Source organism: Xiphophorus couchianus, chromosome 20 (assembly GCF_001444195.1).
Source record: "Xiphophorus couchianus chromosome 20, X_couchianus-1.0, whole genome shotgun sequence".
Taxonomy (NCBI): Eukaryota; Metazoa; Chordata; class Actinopteri; order Cyprinodontiformes; family Poeciliidae; genus Xiphophorus; species Xiphophorus couchianus.
In genome coordinates this window covers 22,097,718-22,116,804 of record NC_040247.1, presented here as the reverse complement: position 1 = coordinate 22,116,804, position 19,087 = coordinate 22,097,718, and the positions used below count along the sequence as shown (strand labels likewise).

The 19,087-nt window shown below is 39.7% G+C and overlaps 2 protein-coding genes and 1 long non-coding RNA gene across 4 annotated transcripts; 2 read left to right on the top strand and 1 right to left on the bottom strand.

The window, feature by feature from the left end:
- Positions 1-1,538: 1,538 nt before the first annotated feature.
- Positions 1,539-8,550, top strand: myl9b (myosin, light chain 9b, regulatory). Of its 2 annotated transcripts, XM_028002171.1 has the most exons (4): positions 1,539-1,693; positions 6,518-6,721; positions 7,482-7,643; positions 7,756-7,931. In XM_028002171.1, the coding sequence occupies exons 2-4, from the start codon at positions 6,538-6,540 to the stop codon at positions 7,929-7,931; spliced, it is 522 nt and encodes a 173-aa protein (XP_027857972.1). In that variant the 5' UTR covers positions 1,539-1,693; positions 6,518-6,537. The 2 variants fall into 2 exon arrangements, with proteins under 2 accessions (XP_027857972.1, XP_027857973.1); XM_028002172.1 differs by lacking the exon at positions 1,539-1,693 and having other exon boundaries at positions 6,538-6,721; positions 7,756-8,550.
- A 110-nt stretch (positions 8,551-8,660) lies between these two features.
- Positions 8,661-16,021, bottom strand: tgif2 (TGFB-induced factor homeobox 2). The gene is made up of 3 exons (XM_028002170.1): positions 15,734-16,021; positions 13,430-13,671; positions 8,661-12,399 (listed from the first exon to the last, which is right to left on the bottom strand). The coding sequence occupies exons 1-3, from the start codon at positions 15,750-15,752 to the stop codon at positions 11,053-11,055; spliced, it is 1,608 nt and encodes a 535-aa protein (XP_027857971.1). The 5' UTR covers positions 15,753-16,021; the 3' UTR covers positions 8,661-11,052.
- Positions 16,022-16,143: 122 nt separating this feature from the next.
- Positions 16,144-19,018, top strand: LOC114135168 (uncharacterized). The gene is made up of 2 exons (XR_003593552.1): positions 16,144-16,219; positions 16,890-19,018. It is a non-coding gene; the product is annotated as an uncharacterized LOC114135168 (long non-coding RNA).
- Positions 19,019-19,087: the final 69 nt, after the last annotated feature.

The following is a 19,087-nucleotide window of genomic DNA, read 5'->3' as shown; positions in this document are numbered from 1 at the left end:
CCTGTTAGTCAATGTCTAAGATCAACAGACAAATTCCAATATCACAACCTACCCTCTTTAATTAGGTAGGTAGGTGATGTGAAAATAGAATTGCCACCTTTCGTAATCATGAATTAGCTGTGATTAAGCACATTTTTCTTTTGTTTCATATCACTAAATATAACAAAACATGTCTAACAAACAATAGGAGCGTTAAAAGATCTGAGAAGTCTAAACACCACACCTAATATGAGGATGTTCAATAACAGACGAGTAAGAAAGTAATTGTTTCTATCAGCCTAGAAAGGATTACTAACCCATTTATAAGGCTTTGGTGTGCAGTGAACCAAATGAAAGTCATAATCAACAAATACAGAAAACTTAAACATTGTGATCATTCCCATTGTTGCAATTGTTCTCACCAACCAGTTATTAGTTCTTTGGGGGCAATTACTTAAAATAGGACCAAGGTGTGAAATTATTACCTCTTGTCATTTTAATTTAATATTAATCTGTTTGACCGTCTGGGACATTGAAGTACGGGGGGAATCAAAAGGTCAATACACATAAAAAAGAGTCAAATCTTTTGTCGCAGTACGTTATCTTTTATTTAATTTTTCTTTCAGTGTAATACGATCGCCATACCATGGTTTAATGAATTTTAATTTGAAGACTAATGTTGCCCAGTAGATGGCGACACTGCACCACAGGTTAGCATAATTTTAGCACGCGGGTGGACCTTGAACGTATTCCCCTTTTGTCTATTGTACTGCAGTCTAATTCTGTATTTCTAAATACAAATATTGTGATTTAGATGATGCTCTATTAAAATATAAAACCGATTATTATTGCTGAGTTAACAACAGATCTAAAAAGGAAAGGTAACAACGATTTATTATTAGTTATACACTTAAGACACATTACCATATACAAGTAAATGTTCATGTTTTAGACAACTGTATTTTATTTTTCTAAAAAAAAAAACGTGCAAAATGTATTAAAGACCTGTGAAAGAAAGTTGCGTTAAAGTCTTAAATTATTCTGCCCAAACAATGAGGGGAAGATTTTAGATTTTGCAAAGAGCTGGAAAGAATCAGAGTGACATATATTAGATAAGAATAAATCAGATACTTTATTAATCTTGTGAAGGAAATTATCATAGTTTTATTATGAGAGAATTCCTGGAAGGGAAAACAGAAATTGTCCTTGATGGCATCATTTCAGGTGTTCATCTTAAATTCTGGCCCCTGAGTTGCGCAGCCTCACTGCCTATTTAAGGGCACTATTGTTCCAGCAGAAACTCAGTCGGCGTTTCCTCACTGCTCCCTCTCTCCCTTAATATGTTTCCACCATCCCCTGCCTCCAAATGTTTAGACTCCTTTCTCTAAATAAGGCAGCCTTATCGTAGTTCCTGTCATTTCATCTTTGCCTTTTCGCCAAACATCCCGAAGAGCGACCGCGGCAGCAGCGAGGCTGTAGCTTTTGCATTCCTTTGCCTTGTATGGACAAATGGTCTGGGCCTTGGACGTCTCCCTAAGGGACACGCTGCTATTTCCATTGGTCTGAGCAGGAAAAGGAGGCGGGGCCTAACCAGCGGAGTTTGATTGTTTGAGCAAACTTTTCAGCAGGACCGCTTGCCTCCTTTCCCTCTGCGGTGACGGATCCGGACAAAAGGAGTTGGAAAGACTCTCTTCATTTTCAGCTTGAAGCCAAGGTGAGAATGAAAGCTGGATGCAACTCTTTAAGAGCGTCAAGGATCTATCTGCTTTATTTTAGGTGGTTTGGTGAGGTGAGATCTCAGGAGTCGCAGCTGAGGAGAGAATAGTTACACTGATCTTCCGAAGTGAATATTTGTGGAGATTTCCTTCAGTGAAAGGAGACTAATAGGGTGTTCATCATGCGCCAGTTGAACTATGAGCTTGTATGGTTATATGCATTTCCACCACAAAGGAACTTATAAAATCAACTGACCAATTTCTTACATTCACCTGAGATGCCGTCTCTTGTTGGACTCTACTCTGTTTGTTCTTGGTATGTGTGACCGCTGGTCTTTGAGTTTTCACACTTAAGCACCGGCTGACCTTCGTGTCTCAAAGTTGGTGAGATGGAGTGAGACAGCGATTGTTCCTATTGGTTCTAAGAACAGGGGAGCTTTGTCTTGGCCCACTCCGAATAAAAGGATGAAAGAAATCGGTGATGGACAGAGAACAAACATTTCTGTCAGTACAAATCGAGCCGTGATTATTTTTGTTGTTCTTGCCACAATTCATTGCTGATTTTAATATTAATTCTTATTCATGTTGACTCTTTGAAGGTAAAGTTTGTGCACTGAAAACTTCACCATTTCTATTGTGTATCAGGCTTAAAAGGTCTAAAATTTATGATGTCAGCTACAGGCCTTAAAGTCTTGAACCCAAACATACATATTATGTTTATTAATTGACTCCTTCCAAAATAGGTTTGCTGTATTTTTATGCAATTAAAATAAAGGTATCTTTCTACATCATGTACTTCTAGTCTTTAGTAAGTGTATCTCTAAGAAGATACACTTGTATCTTGTTACCACTCTCCATTGACCTGATAAATGGCAGACTAGCGGGGCCTGGACAGAGTAACAGGAGGTCCAGATGATGATCAACAGTAGCATGCAGAGGATGTATTGTATGTGAGTGGAAATGGTACTGCTGATCTGATATTTGTGCTTTTATGTATTTTTGTTTTTATGTATTTATTTATTTAATTGTTGTATTGCAGTTTTTGCCCCTGCTTCCAAGAGAAATTTCTCCTATGGGAGACTAATAAAAATGATCTTATCTTATCTTATATGTCTTCAAAGCAAGATTTCATTACGTTAATCTTATGAACACTGTATTCCAAAGTTGGAAAAAAAAAAACATCTACAAAATCAGTTATAAGTTAATGTCATTAATTTTTTGTGTGTGTTTCATGTATCTCTTAAAATGAATTTAAATCATTCTATGGGGCATTATAAAGGACCTTAACTAAATTGCTACAAGCTTTTCAGGCAAAGTTGGATTTAGGAGGATGTGGGCTCCTGAACTAAAGTCGGTTTTGGTGCTTTACTTGAGTTTTTTTTTTTTTAATCACGCATTGCAATAGCTTAAAAGGAACACATCAACATTATTTGTAGGCCAAGTATTTAAAAAGCCATTTTTGCATATGTGCTTTCTAAAGAAAAGACCCCCAAGTGTTTTAAATGTCAGGCCTGAATGTAGTGAGGTAACATCACCGAAAGAAAGGGTAGAGGCTAGGACCTCGAAATAAAGGTTCTAATGTCTGATGTACTTGTATTTGCACCAGATGAAAACTGGGTGTTGTGCATCTTCCAAAAAGAATGAAGGGAAAAGCGGTAAATGAACAGAGGAACTCCTTGCTTCCTGAAATGTAGTATTGCCTCTTCATGGTAGTTTTGTTTCCAGCTTCCTGTGAGGAATGGAAGGGCCAGCGGCCAAAAGTGCACACCTTTGGTGTTTGTTTTAATTATCTGGGACACACAGAGAGTAGTGCAGCCATATGGTAGGTAAAATCGGCGAAGACTGTAGAATAAACTCTTAGAATTTAACCTGTAAAACCGATGAAGAAATCTGCTTACGTTTTATTTTGGTGAACTTTAATCAACATGAGTAGACTTGAACTAGTTATGATTCAACACATTTTAAAAATGTACTTGACAAATTGTCTAATTTGTTTTAGGTTTTAGGAGAATTTTTGATCCAACATATTATTATTATTATTATTTTACTCAAGTTGACTTATTCAAACAGACAAGACAACCAGAGGCAATATTTGTAATTCATTAACCAAAGTATGATATTAAATAGTTAATCCAATTCCAAAAATTCCCAGTCTAGAATGCAGTTTTATACTTGTGCTAGACTCTTGGTGGTTGAATCACAACTAACAAGTACATTCACTGTTTCTTTCATTAAGTCATCTGGTTTGTGAAATTATGTGAAGGTGAAATGAACAATTTCTTATTAAAGCACAAAACATTTGTAAAATTGTAACAAACCTTTGAAACATATGCTAATAAGGTGGTTTATAAGCCATTTCCTTGATAACCATGTTGAATTTTTTATTTATTATTCCTTTATTTAATCAGGTAAACCCCGTTGAGATCTAGATCTCATTTTCAAGGGGGACCCGAAACAAACTTCACTCCCCGTCGGGGAATCGAACCCCGGTATACTGAAGGTGTGCAATTTACAAACAACTACCTCAGACTGCTGTTGCTAAATTAACTTAACCTGGATATAAACATCTTCTCATCTGTAAGTCTTATGGCAATGCTTGACTTTTTATTAAGTTGACATTTACATTTATGATACATATCATCTCTGTCACTCTCTGCTGCACACAACATGCCATGTATAATGATACCAGTCAGCTGAACCAATTGTTTTGTTATATTCTCATCAAAATGTTTAGATTGGGTTTGTTACCAAAAAAATTGACTATTGTTGCTTGAATTTACCTCTAATTGAGCATTGCATCTTCAAATAAGTGTGAAACAAAAAAAATGGTTAGTACTATAACAGATCAATACTGTGAAACAGTTTTTTTTATAGTGCATGTGTTTGTGAACTGTCCTACAGTAAAGGCTCCTCACTTTGTTTTTAATCTATATAGAGGAAATGCAAACATGGAGATCCATAATGTCTTCATGTAAACTTCAGATCACAACTGAGTTGTCTATTAAGATCATAAACTGAGCTGACACGCCACATTTGCATTGGCTATAAAAGTATGAACGAGGTACAGTTGCATTAATTTGTATAAATAAAAATGTCGGTAGGACATGTATCTGCAGCCCAGAATGATAAGAGGCAGAGCAAACCAATTTTACCTGCTGCTCTTTTTTTTTTTTTTGTCTTGGCTAACCTGCACAGTAATTCAGCTTTGCTCTGCTCTATTAAATACAAAGACACTGTCACAGATGGGGACCAGGGAGATGAAAGATGTGGTGAAAATGGGTTAACAAAACTGTGGGAGCACAAATGTATTAAACCATCAAAGGGTTAGAAATGGCTTTTTGAGAGCATTCATCTCCACCCTTCCTTGCTTTTGGACAATTACGACTACTGTAGACCTGAAAGCCCCAAAGAGCTGCAGGGTTTGAGATGTTCAGACGTAGACGTCTAGACATCACGATTTGTCTCTTTTCATACTCACTGAAACCGCTAGCATTGCCCATTTTCTCTACTTCTACCACGTCAAAATTGAGGAGACAATGTTCACTTGTTGTCTAATGTATCCCTCCAAATAACTGGTGTAATGGTTTTAAATAAAAAGGACCAGCATTATTCAGTTTATATGGTAGTCGTCATAATGTGTCCATACACTTCAATCAGGCACAACCTTTAATAGAAACATTAAGTAGACATGCGGCAGTAACCCACTTTAAAATTCATCTTAGATTGTTTCATTGGACAGAACTAAATGGGTTGACTCCTTTCATATGCCTAAATAAAGAGAAGGAATAGACATGAAGGAGAAAACTTACTTCAGATTTTCAATTTAAAAAGGGGGCAATGACTTTGATAAACAAAAAAACAACTTAAATGTGCCAGAGTTAGATTTATTATTGGTAGCATGCATTAGTAATCCCTCTGCCTGATGTTAATTAGAGATTGAAACAACACAATGAGCATAAGACAAAAACTAAAAGTATAAGTATCCACTTTGGGATAGACTAAGTTGAGCATCATTTCATTTGTGTAAAATAATGGATGTAGATTTTTGCATAATAGTCAAACAGTAAGCTTGTGAAATCCTTTTCTAATCAGCACTAAATGCATATCTTGATAATTGTCGAAGAGTGTAGAGTGGCTGAAGAGTGACATCAGGCCTCAGAGACATGCTGCAAACCACAGATTTAGCTCTAGGGATAATATATTTTTAATAAGACTGAAAAATCTCGCAGGCTTCTGTTTATTCAATATAAAGTAAATATAAAAACTACTTAGAGTTTGAGATAACGTGTTCATCTTAAGGTTAAGATTTTTTTTAAACCTTTTTGTTACAATAAAGACACTTGCATTACATCATTTCTATGCTTATCTAGGCATGATGTCATTCTTCTGTGTGAATAATTAGCCTATAGTACCTTCCTGCACGAACCAGCCTACGCCTGTGTCCTCTATCAGCCATTTACCCCAGGGGTCACACATGTGCACACACAAACGAATTATAAATCCTTGTAGACCTGAACATGAGTGACGGGTCTAATTCTGGAACTATCTGTGGTTAGCTGAGGTGTGTGCTGCAGTGACATGTCATTTTCACACCCATCCAAGTGTCTGCCATTTCACCGAGAATGTGATTCTCTCTCTAGAGGAAGTGAGCTGGAAAAGATTTGCCCGCAAGTGCAAACAAGATCTATGGAAGGCCTGGTTCTTTCTTGGTGCTAAATGCACACTATAACCCAGCTTAATTTGTGCATTCACATGAAGCTGTGTTTGTTGGCGAAGCTTTGTCTAACCTACCTTTGTCTGACGTGATGAATATCTCTGCACAGGTCCAGATCGAGCCGTCACTATGTCTAGCAAACGTGCCAAGGGAAAGACCACCAAGAAGCGGCCACAGAGAGCCACCTCCAATGTCTTTGCCATGTTTGACCAGTCCCAGATCCAGGAGTTCAAAGAGGCGTTCAACATGATTGACCAGAACAGGGATGGTTTCATCGACAAGGAGGATCTGCATGACATGCTGGCCTCTTTGGGTAAAAAAAAGAAAAAAGAAAAAAAAAACTTCAGTTTTTTTTTCTTGTCACTATTTGGCAGCTAAAACAAAATGGGAGAAAAACATAAAGTGAAAAAAATTGTTTCACAGATGTGGTGCATTTATGGGGTTCAACTTAAGTCGGAATCCTTATTCTCAATATTTCTCACCCCTCAAATATCGCTGCATATCAGGCAAATATAAGCGTTTGTACAATGCTTTGCAAAAGTATTAATACTAATAGCTCTTTATTAACAGTACAACCAAGAACTCGAGTGTATTACTTGGATTTTGTGAATTCAACCTACAAAAAGTGCTGCATAATTATGTGGAAGCATATGCATGGTTTTTACAATTCTTTATAAATGATAAAATAAGGAGCACAGCAGATGGGCCAGGTCAGCCCCCCTGAACTCAACATCATCAAGGTGAAACACAGTGGGGGCAGCATCATGCTTTCCTGAATACAGGCTCCAAAACACTTCATCATCGAGTCTGACTCAATCTGAGCAATTTTGCAAAGCGGAATGGGCAAAGATTTCAGTCTCCAGAACTGGAAGTGACATACATTTAAAGACTTTCAGTTGTCATTGCAAGTACAAAAGCAGCCGCAGATTTCTACTTTACAATTTTGCATTGGTATTTCACATGAAATCCCAATACACATACGAATTTAAGGTCGTAGCGATATGAAGTAAAAAAGGGGTGTGAATAGCTTAAAGAAGCATTGAATGTAATCTAACCGCCTCACTGCTTCACAGGTAAGAACCCTTCGGATGAATACCTTGAGGGAATGATGAACGAGGCTCCGGGGCCCATTAACTTCACCATGTTCCTCACAATGTTTGGAGAGCGGCTGAACGGGACGGACCCCGAGGATGTCATTCGCAACGCCTTCGCCTGCTTTGATGAGGAGGGATCTGGTGAGTCCGCATGTAGACAAAGGTCCACGTCGTGTACGGAAGAGTCGTAGATGCCATTTTCAGTGTGCAGCGCTGTATTTTATTACTCAGTGGATGCCATCTGCTCAATTAGGGTTCATCCACGAGGACCACTTGAGAGAGCTGCTGACCACCATGGGCGATCGCTTCACAGATGAAGAGGTGGACGAGCTGTTCCGTGAGGCGCCAATCGACAAGAAGGGCAACTTCAACTACGCGGAGTTCACTCGCATCCTCAAACACGGCGCAAAGGACAAGGACGATGAATAGAGGGGAAAACGGCTGCTTCTGGCTCCCGCTCACATGCTACACTACAGATACTCACCAATCCCTCCCCTTACAGTGTATATTAGAAGTAAATAAAATAAGAATCACTATATAAACGTCCTTAAATTGTATTGTACATTTGATGGTAAACATGTTGATCGAGGATTTAATCTAAGGAGCCACATACGATCCTTAGTGTATTCTACAATACACATCCTGCAGCTCAAACTACATTAACTGCACTTTGACTGGTAGTTATAGGCAACTTAGTAAGATTTTTGTGATGCATTGCACACCGCTGTTTGTTTATATGTGCGGGGACTGTATGGACTTTCAGCTTTAGTGTTACACAGCAATGATGACCCCTTCCTGCCTGCCTTATAACTACCACAGATGCTTCAGCACTGCCACGTGGCTCCTTTCTCTGTCGTCTTTGTATTCTTGTAGGGTTGCAAAAACTGTTTATTTGATTTTGACAGTCAAGCAGTGAAAATCACCTCCTGGCAAAGCGGATGGTTAAAGCGTTGAGACTGATGCTTTGCTCCATCAGCTGGTTGTATTGTTTGAAGGATCAGGTATGTTTGCTATAAATAAATGGACCATGTCTGTGGCAAATGAAAAATGTTACTCATTTAAAACTAGCTTTTTTAAACTTTTGTGAAATGTTTAATCCTTTCTAGAAAAATGAAAGTGTTTATTGGATTCTCCGCCACAATATCTAATTTTTTTTTTAACCAAGTTCAATATTGACAATTTAAATTGAAAAATGCTTTTCAGTATCTTAACTGATATTCTGCCATTTAAAAGATGATTTAATTCAGACTCAAACTTCTAGCAAAGTGCAATCAAAGTCTTGGATGTCCGTATAGCTGTAGTACCAAAGAACGAATAGAATAGGTACAAAATTAGATACAGCACATTTTAGAAGAACTCACAAGCTTTAAGAGTTGAAGGCCTCAGAATAATGGTGCGGTGTTGCACTTAAAGGGTGAGATTGCATCATTTTTAAATGTCTTAATCACCAGCAACTTGAGGGTACAAAAAATCAGTTTGTCATGAAAAGTAAACCAGATCCATTTATATTACCAGATTTGATAATTAACCATTGTTACCATAAAGCCAGTGAGCTGAATAAAGCACATTTTTTCAGTAAGGATAAAAAAAATAAAAAAGTGAAATGTATATATGAAAAAAAACTGAACCTTTATTTCTTTGAAATGTTCATACAAAAAAAACAGACATTTAAAGTTTAAGGCGTATATTGCACAGACTATTGAGTTTTTAATACATATTTAAAAAAAAAAAAAAGTAAGAAAAAAAAAAAAGAAAACTGGGACTTTCTCCCTCATTCAAAGGCTTAAGGCACAGCAGCCAGTCACACTGCCTGGAGTCATAATTTGTAACATGAACTTGAAAAAAAAAATGTTCAAAATGCATTTGGTTGGACAGGAACTACATTTTGAGAATTAATCTCATGCTAGTAAATAAGAACAAAAAAAATAAAATAAAAGTAAAACCTTGACCTTCCACATATTTACATTAGCACATTGTTTTTTTTCTCAGAAGTGTCAGCTTACATCTAAAACCTCGCCTTTCCCAGTATTATGACCTCAAAGGCATGATCACAGTGTATTTATGCAGTTTGAAAAATGTAACTATAACTTATGCCCGACATCGGTTGTGTACAACTGAGGTATAAAATGAACACCGGTCTACTCTGCTTCTGCAACCAAAGCAAACATTAACCTTAACTTTGTGGCACAGAGTGGAACACGGTGAAGAAAATATGGGAGAAAGGTTTGGAGGGCTTTTTTTTTTTTGGAATGGTGGCAGTGTTCATTGCTCGGCAAAAGTAAAAGTAAGTCCCAAACATATGTTCTTCTGTCCACAACCACTCACACTAATACAACAGAACTGAACTAAACACAGCTTTGTGACCTGGTAAACATTAATCAATAATTGTGCTACAGTATTGACCAGAAAGGAGTCCAGCCTTCTGCCAAACTCCCACACAGACACTCACAGCTACCAATATAAAATGTTTGGGGGGTGGGGGGGTGAGAGACAGTTTCACAGAAACTACATCTGCATGGATTAGCAGAAACTCTGTAGAAGCCACTTTTAAACTATCAGATGTGGAAAAACCTCTTTTGCTTTAGACGTACAAAAAAAAAAAGATGTGCTACATCTGCTCTGTCGAGAACCTGTATGAAATATCGATTTCCGTTACGACATTCGGATCAGAGAAACAGAAACTCTTAAGGCCTCACAAACGTCAGGGAACTCTGGGCGACGCATCGGGTCTCCAAAGGAAGATCGAGAGGGATTCCAACAGAAAGCAACCTACACACCTGCTTTAAATGGAAACTGAAAATACTAGAAACTTCCCAACGGTAAAGAGTAAATGATGCATTTGTGCTAGAAAGTATGCACAGAGCAGCTGAGATGACGATTCATGAAACCGCTTGGCCGTAAGGAGGATCAAGGGAGTCACTGACTTAGAAAAAGTCAGAAAAAAAAAAAAAAACGATTTTTCTTTGGCTCAGGTTTCCAAATGCAGGGGGAGAAAAAAAGCAGAGAACCATGTCAGAAAAAAATTTACAGGCTCATTTTATAAAAAAGAAAAAAAAAAGACAAGAAAAACAACTTCAACATTTTAAATGCACATTACTAAAAGAGTTCTAAGAAAATGTTGTGCTTTTTATCCAGAAGATTGAATAAAGGGCAGCAGAGTTCATATCCAGAGAGGTCACATTTTTTTGTTTTGTTTTTTTACATTCACTAAAGTCCAGCGCTGCTACTGGAAAGGCTGGTAAATGTTTGTACAATTCAGGAATTCTTTCCTATTTGATCATTCTTGTAACACCCCAAAATCCCAGAATGACATCAAAATCCGTTGCAGAATGGCATCAAGAGTGTAGGAATGATACGGTCTCTACCTTCCTCTCTGTGGTAAACGATAAAAGTTCCAACTCATGCCAAGCTCAGGCTTTTCGTCAAGGGGCCGACCAAGATACATTCTCCTATAAACGTTAAAGTCCAGCCGTATAAAACACACCTGTCCTTACTTTTTTCCTCAGATTTTTACATAAAAAAGAAGAAGAAAAAAAAACAGCAACAGCTTCTAGTTGACAGCTTCACTCAGCGTGTGCAGGCTGTGCTGCGGCCCCCACACCGTGCTGATGGGGGTCTGTACCACTTGGAGTGAACTGGCCTGCCTGGCGTTGGCGTGAACCATGCCCCAAACCTTCGGCACCATGGCTGAGCCGCTGCTCCCTGAGGTATGAGGAGCGAGGTGGGAGGCGAGGCTCAGGAGAGGCGGGACCGCTGGTGGTGAAGATGCGGATGAGACCGAGGGTGAAGTGGGCAGCACGGTGGGGGGAGTCACAGGGATCGAGGGGGGCTTGTGGAACGGGAGGTGGGGCAGGTCTCCTCTAGACGTCAATAGAGATGCAACAGCTGCTGCTGGGGGGGAATCTGAGGTGGCTGACTGGGCTGAAGGGGTTTGTATGGAGACAGGTCTCATTGCTGGATTAGACGCACTCATAGGACATGAGGCTGGAGGTGACTTTGGGTTAACGGCTAGGAAGGCAGCAGGTTTCTGTAGCTCTGGTTGCCCCAGGATGATGGCAGATACTGGCACTACAGCTGGTAGGTGTGCTGGGATGAGACAAGGTTGGTTTGGGCTGGATGCTCTGACAGTGTCTTTATCTAAGGGGCTCCACATCACTTTGTTTACTGGTAGAGGGGATAACCTGGAGGCTGGGAGCAAAAGTGGAGCAGCAACTGTTGGAGATTTGACCGGCTCTGGAACAGACATGGCCTTCTCCATCAGACTCTGCACTCTGGAAGGATGCATGACCTGTTCCTCTGGAGGCGGGGTTGGGCCCTTTTCGTTTGCACCCACCGGTATGGCATTTAAAGGCTCTGCTGGTTTGCTTTGGCTCTCCTTGAGCAGGTCCTGCTCTGCAGCTCTCTGTAGAGCGGCATCAACCAGCAGCCTCAGGTCACTGAAGTCGTGACCCGGGTAGAGCTCGGGTGGAGTCGGGGGAGGCGTGTTGAGAAGGCCGCTGGAGTGGCTTGCAGCTACAGTGATGCCTGTTGTTGGGTCAGCTGAGTGGGCGCCTCTTTCATCGGCTTCCCTCAACAGGCTTTGCGTGTCCAGCTTCATGAGTGCCTGCACACACCCTTCCTTTCCAGGATAGCCCGCTCCGGTGAGGATGGCCGTCGCCGTGTTCCCCAGTAGGCTAAGGTCCAAAGCGGGCGTGGAGCGGATTACCGATGGACGCGGCTGAGGGCAGTGAGCGGAGGCACTGATTTCGGGAGAGCCGGCTTCGCCTCTGTTTGACTGATGGGCCTCGGTTTTACCGACGATCTTACGGGAGATGGTGAACTTGGTGGGATCTTTGCCATCCTTGCGAAGCAGATCAGGCAGAAGGCGGCGGCGGGCATTGATGAACCAGTTGCAGATCTGAGAAAACAGACAAAAATTACTCACAAAATAGGAAACACTTTCTTTTTGAAACAAACTTTCGAAAGCTATTTGAATAAGATGATATATGTAAACTATTTCCTCGACAACTGTGCCTAAGGTTTGCAATTAACAAGTGGTGCCCATCTTAGGTTGCTGTTACTAAATTAGAAGCATTTTATAAATGTTAATGTTGTATTCCAAGAGCAGTGTTTGTGTTTGTGAGGGTTTACTTGCTGTGACACACAGTCAGATGTTCAAATAGGATTTTATGATTTAACCCAATTTGTAATTTCTCCACAATTTTAACCCAAACTTTAATTGTAAATGTTGAAAGCTCCCAACAGAATGCATTCAAGTTTCTGGTTGTAATCTGAAAAAAAGTGGATGAATACATTTGCAAAGCACTGTCAAAAACTAAAAAAAAATAAATTAAATAAAATAAATTATTCCACAAGATCTAAAATCTATGCAATCACTCCTTTTCCATCCAAGTCTTTTGCCGAAGTCTTAAATACTCCCTCTACTAGTACGGGAGGAGAAAAAAAAAAAGAGAGCCGAGAGTGCTCAGACAGCTGGCAATAATGAAGGTCTGAGCTGAAATATGCTGAGCCACAGAGAAGGCAGCCAAACGCATTCCAGTGAACTGACTACATAACAAGGAACTGCTGCCGCCTCCTGCTACTCTGTAATCTGCCTGTGTGTTGAGAAGGAAAGAGGAAATGTCTACTACTGATGCAACAAAGTGAGAAAAAGAAGGGTGGGAGAATGCTAGTAGTGACTGCAGCACCATCAGTCACCGTGCCCTCAGTCTGTCTTCACGCATTTCAATTACATAAGATATTGTCCTGAAATTACACAAGTAGTAAGTTTCAGATGAATGTCATCAAGAAATGCTATTTCCCCCCCCCCCAGCGTTAGATGACATAACTCAACAAATAGCAGAAACAAGAAAAATCGCAATCCTCTGGCAGGTTCTGAAAACGTCACATGTATACAAAAAATGTAGAAAATAAATAAATCATCTCACCTGCAGCACAGACAGTTTAGTCTGGTTCGAAAGACTGAGCTTCTCCTGCTCCGATGGGTATGCGTTGAAGCGGTGCTCGTACAGCCAGCTGCGGAGGATCTGAACTGACTCCTTGGGCAGGTTGCCGCGGCGACGGCGCTTCCCGAGGACCCCTCTCCCTGACAGGTCGAGCGGGGAGCCGTCATCGCTGTCCGACACGGCCGAAGAGTGCTCCTGCTCGGGATGGTGGTTATCCTGCAGAGCTGGGGAGAAGACAAGTTGTTTTTAACACGAATCTTTCAACAAGAACTTGGTGGGAACAAAAGTAGCCATGATTAAAGGTACACGGATATAAACTAGACCTGTATAGTTTCTTTTTTTCCCAGACATAATTTGTTTCTGATTTGAACTGTAATTTAAAAGAGATAGTTCTGCTTTCCCCCAACCTTTCCTGCTGATAACAATTCTCCATGGATCTTTACTGTCTTTAAGCAAAGACAAAAATTAATACATTGACTTTTTAAAACACTTCAAGAGTTTTACATTTGGGATTAGTGTGGCAAGCCTTGCTAAACACTACAGTCACCTATATTCTCTCTCTCTCTCAAAAAAGACCTTAACTGTGAGGTTTATTAGAAATCCAACATGTTCCAAGACAAAATATATTTAAAAAAAATTAACATTTGGTGCAACAGTTTCCAGCCTTCCTGTTGTCTTCTTAAAGTCTTACTCTCGCATAACTTGCAGTCCTAATGAAATATGTCCCTAGATTCATTTACTTTATAAAAAAAAAAAAACACCCAGCAGTCAACTTCGAGTTTCTTCTTCCACCCAAAAAACAGGAGTTGAAAGGGCGATCTGGTAGCGCCCACTGTTCAGAGAAACTCTCTCCTCCCACCCCCACCCAACAAAAATCAGGCTGAAAAACAGAGCAGTCATCAGCACACTTCTCAGTGCACCTCTAGTTATGATTTTGGATCAATTAGCAAAACATTACCTCACACACAACCTAAACTCTAGTCGCGAGAGGAAAAATGAAAGGAACAGAAAGAGTATTTAAACCTAATTGGTTACTACTTTACATGCAAGTTATCCCAAAGTGATGTTTGCATTGAGAACCATTTTGACCAACTGCTTTTTTTTTTTTCTCTCTACAATTTATTTATTTATTTTAGACTGAACCCACCTCTCCTTTTAATCCACAGTGGGTCAGAGGAGGAAAACTCCCCACAAAATGGAGCATGCCCGATCCCAAAGGGGTGGGCCACAGAATGCAGTAAATGTCTTTCTCTGGGAGCTGGGTTGAAACCTGACCCCCGGGGGCAGCGCCTGTCCTCACAAAGGAGATTGTGTGCATATCAACATCACAGCAGCCAAGTGGGCCCAGGAACCTATTGACCATGCAAAGACGGAAGTGCCGTTTTGCTCCGCACACATGTGCAAAATGTTCATCTTGGACTCCACAGAGGAAAGCAGCACACGTGTTAGAAGAAGTAGAAATATATATATATATGCTGAAAAATGCTACTTTTGTATCACGGATACAATCGCAGACCACAGAGCTCTTTTCATGTGGTCAGGACAGTCCCCTGAAGAAACGTGCTGTACGTGATCCTACAACTCTACTGCTGGCCTATACCGACAGTAGGGCTTTATCTTAAAAACTGAAGCAGCAAATGAATGGGATTTAATCAGCTAAGAAAATACATCAAAGATAAAAGAAAAAGTCACACCACCAGCAGCAGCTGTGTGGTAAATCACTGCTGCTGCAAACAAACCAACTTCTTGTTTTTACAAATACACACACACGCACGCACACACACACACATAGGTAGCAGGAAAATCGTTCAAAAATAAAGTTTAAGATAAAGAAGTCATTGAAACTTTTCTGTTAATGAATCAATATGCAACAAATTAGTTTGAGAAATATATACACATGTCTGAAACTGCTGTGATAAAAAAAAAAAATGGTAACCGAGCCATCTGGAGCGCACAAAGGAGGCAGGGAGAAACGCACAGCCTCCCGCATGCAGCTCCGCCAGATGGACAGCACGCCTGCCTCAGGAGAGAGAGAGGGAGAGAGAAAGAGAGAGCGACAGACAGACAGACACACAACTAGCTGGCTAGCTGTCCCTCCAAATTCAAACACAAACACACGCTGCATTTGCTCGCAACAAAAAAAAAAAACCAAACCCTCTGCATACCAGGCAAGAGTCCACGGCAAAAGCCAGACAGAGCCAGCAGACGCACAATTCTGGGAATGATTATTATTATTTGTTAAAGTCAATGGGATATATTAGAAAGCACGGTCAGGTTGGCGCTCACCTCGTTTCAACGCTTTCATTCTTTGTTGATGGCTCCTCTTGAAAACACGCAGCTGTCCAAGTTGCTTCCACTCACAAAGCGACACTTTCCGCTAAGGCTACCAGGAGGTGTTGCAGTTTCACACGCGAATTTAAAACCTCTTCTCCTCACACTATTTAGCACAAAAGGGCTCCCACGTTCCCATTGCACTACTCGCTTTCTGCCAGGATGAAGGTTTTCCAGGTCTTGTTTTTCCTCTTGTCGCTTGCTCCTTTTACCTGCATACAGCAGCAGCAGCCACCGCTTTGCCAATCTTGACAGTCGCAGCTGAAGTGGGCCCGCCTCCACTGACGGCTGTCAGCCAATCGTTTTCCCGGATTGCTGCTCCTGGAGAACGGTCGGCCAATCGCAGTTCTTCTTCGGACAGCGGTCTGGTTTCGTGTTGTTGTGATGGACGGGAGAACCTTTTCATTCAAAATATAACGTTTGTGGGTCAAAGAAAGAATGGTACGGTTTTTTTTTTCTGGATGTTTACAGTTCTTATACGCTGTAAGTTTAAAAAAAAAAAAATTTAGAAAGAGATTGCTAATTATCCTTGTCGAAAACGGTTCCTGTTATTTTACGTAACAATGTGTATGCTCACGTTACATAAATCATAAAAATGTGTGGAATAAACTGTCGTTTCTAGAATAAGGTGATGTCAATAAAAACAAATGTTAGAAAAGTAGCAGCAAAATGAAAAATTATTATTTGAACTCTTCGGAATAGTTCCTTTCCATCGATTACTGGTTCAACTGTTATAGGTCTGCTACAATATGGCCCTAGACCAAGAGCTCAAATTAACCAAATATGCAATGAGTAAAATATTAAAGCCTTGTGAATAACTACCCTTGGCAGTAATATGACGGTCTACCATTTCATAGATACTTATATCTCTTAAACCTTTCCACACAGAGATTGTAGAGTGAAAAAAGAATGAATATCTGAAACGTGTGGGGTGTATATGTATTAAGCTGCAAATCCTTTTAGGGTATCACTTTACCATCTATAAACAAATAATTTTTTTGGCTATTCTTCACAAAAATGGCTCAAGGTCAGTCAGATGGGATTGAGAGCGTTTGTACATTTTCAAGTCTGGCTATGGCTTCTCAATTTTGAACCTCTGCTTTTCTTCCAGGATTACCTGGTGTATTTAGCCCAATGCGTCTTTCCAGCTTCCCCATCCATACTGCAGAAAAGTATCTGCAAAGTTAAATTTTGATATCATCTGGCTAGTCTAACAGCTTGGAAGTAAGATGTAAGTGTATCATTTGTATATTTTGTAACTAAATAAACATGATTATTACATACTTACATGTTTATTGTCCTCTCCCATCATGATTTTGTAACATTCATTCAGTAATGCTCCAATATTTATGCATATCTTCACACAAATTTAAGAAACTGGTGCATATCAGGGAAAGCAGAGTATGATCCTGACGTAAAGACATCCCAGTAGGCAAATACTGGTGTGTACACACAAAAAAACCCCAACACATTTTGAATCAGGGGAAAATCTGACTACTTACGCACGGCCTTGGAAGCAGAAAACAAAACAAAGTCATGATAAAGTGCTTGAGAAAGTATTTTGTGCACTTTATTGAACATTGCGCATCTGCAGTTTACATGTCGACAACCTTGAAACTGTATAAACAGGTTTACAATATTGTAAAAGATGAAATATTTAATCTGGTTTAATTCTTATGTACAGACAATAACTGTAAGAAGCACAAGGGGAGAGATGCAAGACGGTGTCCTTTTAATAGCAAAGAACCCCTTTACTCTGTATTGCACACTTTCTTGTAACCAGAGTATGTTGAACAGTAATAAAGGTAATACTCTCCAAACAATAGGCCCACATACTCACTCGCAGCACAACCCTTTTCATTCAGCTCCGCTGGATTACACACTTCTTATATAGTACTCTAAACAGATTCTAGTCATTAAAATATGTGCTTACTTCATTAAAATATTTATTTGTCGACACGTTTTGCTACATCATATCTCTGCTGGAATGAGCATGGCCTCCGTCCCTCTCCCGTATTTCATGGCCAAGTCGAACCAAGCAAAGACGGAAAAAGAGCTTGTTTGGTTTCAGTCGTGTTTTTGGCCTACAGACTTTCAGAGACTTCAAATCATTTTCTAGGGTTTGATGCATTTTGCCTCTTGTTTGCCAGAACTTTTAAAGACAACCAAAAAAAGAGGTCTTAATCAATATGCAATAAATGTGAATCCATTTTCCTGTTATTACAAACACTTTAAAAGAATTAAAAATGTAAAAATGTGTGAAAAAAAAGTAAACACCAACAGGCTGCTTCTTATGCATATAGGCAAATACTTATAATTGTCAATGACAGTAATCCTTCACGAACAGCTTTAGGTTAACGATTGCAGATCTCACCATTATTAAAAAAATTTAAATAAAGAGCTTAATCATTTAGAGCAACAACAATTTCAGTTTATGAAGAAGCTTCTGGAGACACTTCAAACCAAGGCAAAACAGAAGAAGTTTGGATGGGAAGAGAGAAAGAGAAATGATTGATATTAATTTGAAACAATGAGACTACTCTTGGCTTATCCATATGTAATAAAGAAAAAAGAAACAGGAAAAAAGTCTGTGAAATAAAATATGCGGTCAAGAAATTTGAGGTGAGAAACTCAGTATAAACTGGGAATAATATTTTTAAAACTTTTACTCCAAACTCTTGTGTGAAATCCATTTCCTCCTCCACCCAAAAATCATAGAACAACTAACCAGTGTGTAAACTTGGTGTGACGGAACAACTATGAGAGTTACAAAGGAGAAGAAAAAAGAGGGAAAATAAATGAATGGTAGAAAGCATCAATCTCATATGCATGAGGATCAGTATCACCCCCAAATCACTTTCTTTACAGCAACATCCCAGCCCCCGCGCAGTGAAACTATGTGGTCAACGGATACTCTACCCAGGAAATAGGCCTAGCTCTGTCTGTCTGTACCAGGTTTATGTTTATTGGAGAAAAACATTGTTTATGTGCTCGAGATAAGGTTCTGCTTTGTTTCTGCAAGTATGTCTCGTGGCATTTCACATGTATCCAAATGACAGAAAAACAGACATGTTGGCTTGCTCTACCTGCAGTCTGTCGCTGGGTGTATTTAAAATGCCAGTGTGTTTTACCAGCATTCAAGGCAGAGAGTTTCGTATAAAGTTGGTGCAACAAAAAAATATGGTGGTAAAATATGATGCGCAAAAACAGAAAAGGATATGTGAGAATTATAAAACAGAACATGTTTAGGATTGTATTTGAAACGTAATCAATTATGACTTTATTGATGGAACTTTACTTAATGTTGTG

Excerpts from the sequence above, each read along its gene's own strand:
- myl9b (XM_028002172.1), top strand. The coding sequence starts at position 6,538 with ATGTCTAGCAAACGTGCCAAGGGAAAGACCACCAAGAAGCGGCCACAG. Across the intron at positions 6,722-7,481 it reads TGACATGCTGGCCTCTTTGG|GTAAGAACCCTTCGGATGAA; the intron begins GTAAAAAAAAGA and ends ACTGCTTCACAG. Across the intron at positions 7,644-7,755 it reads CTTTGATGAGGAGGGATCTG|GGTTCATCCACGAGGACCAC; the intron begins GTGAGTCCGCAT and ends CTGCTCAATTAG.
- tgif2 (XM_028002170.1), bottom strand. Across the intron at positions 12,400-13,429 it reads CTAAACTGTCTGTGCTGCAG|ATCTGCAACTGGTTCATCAA; the intron begins GTGAGATGATTT and ends CTGTTTTCTCAG.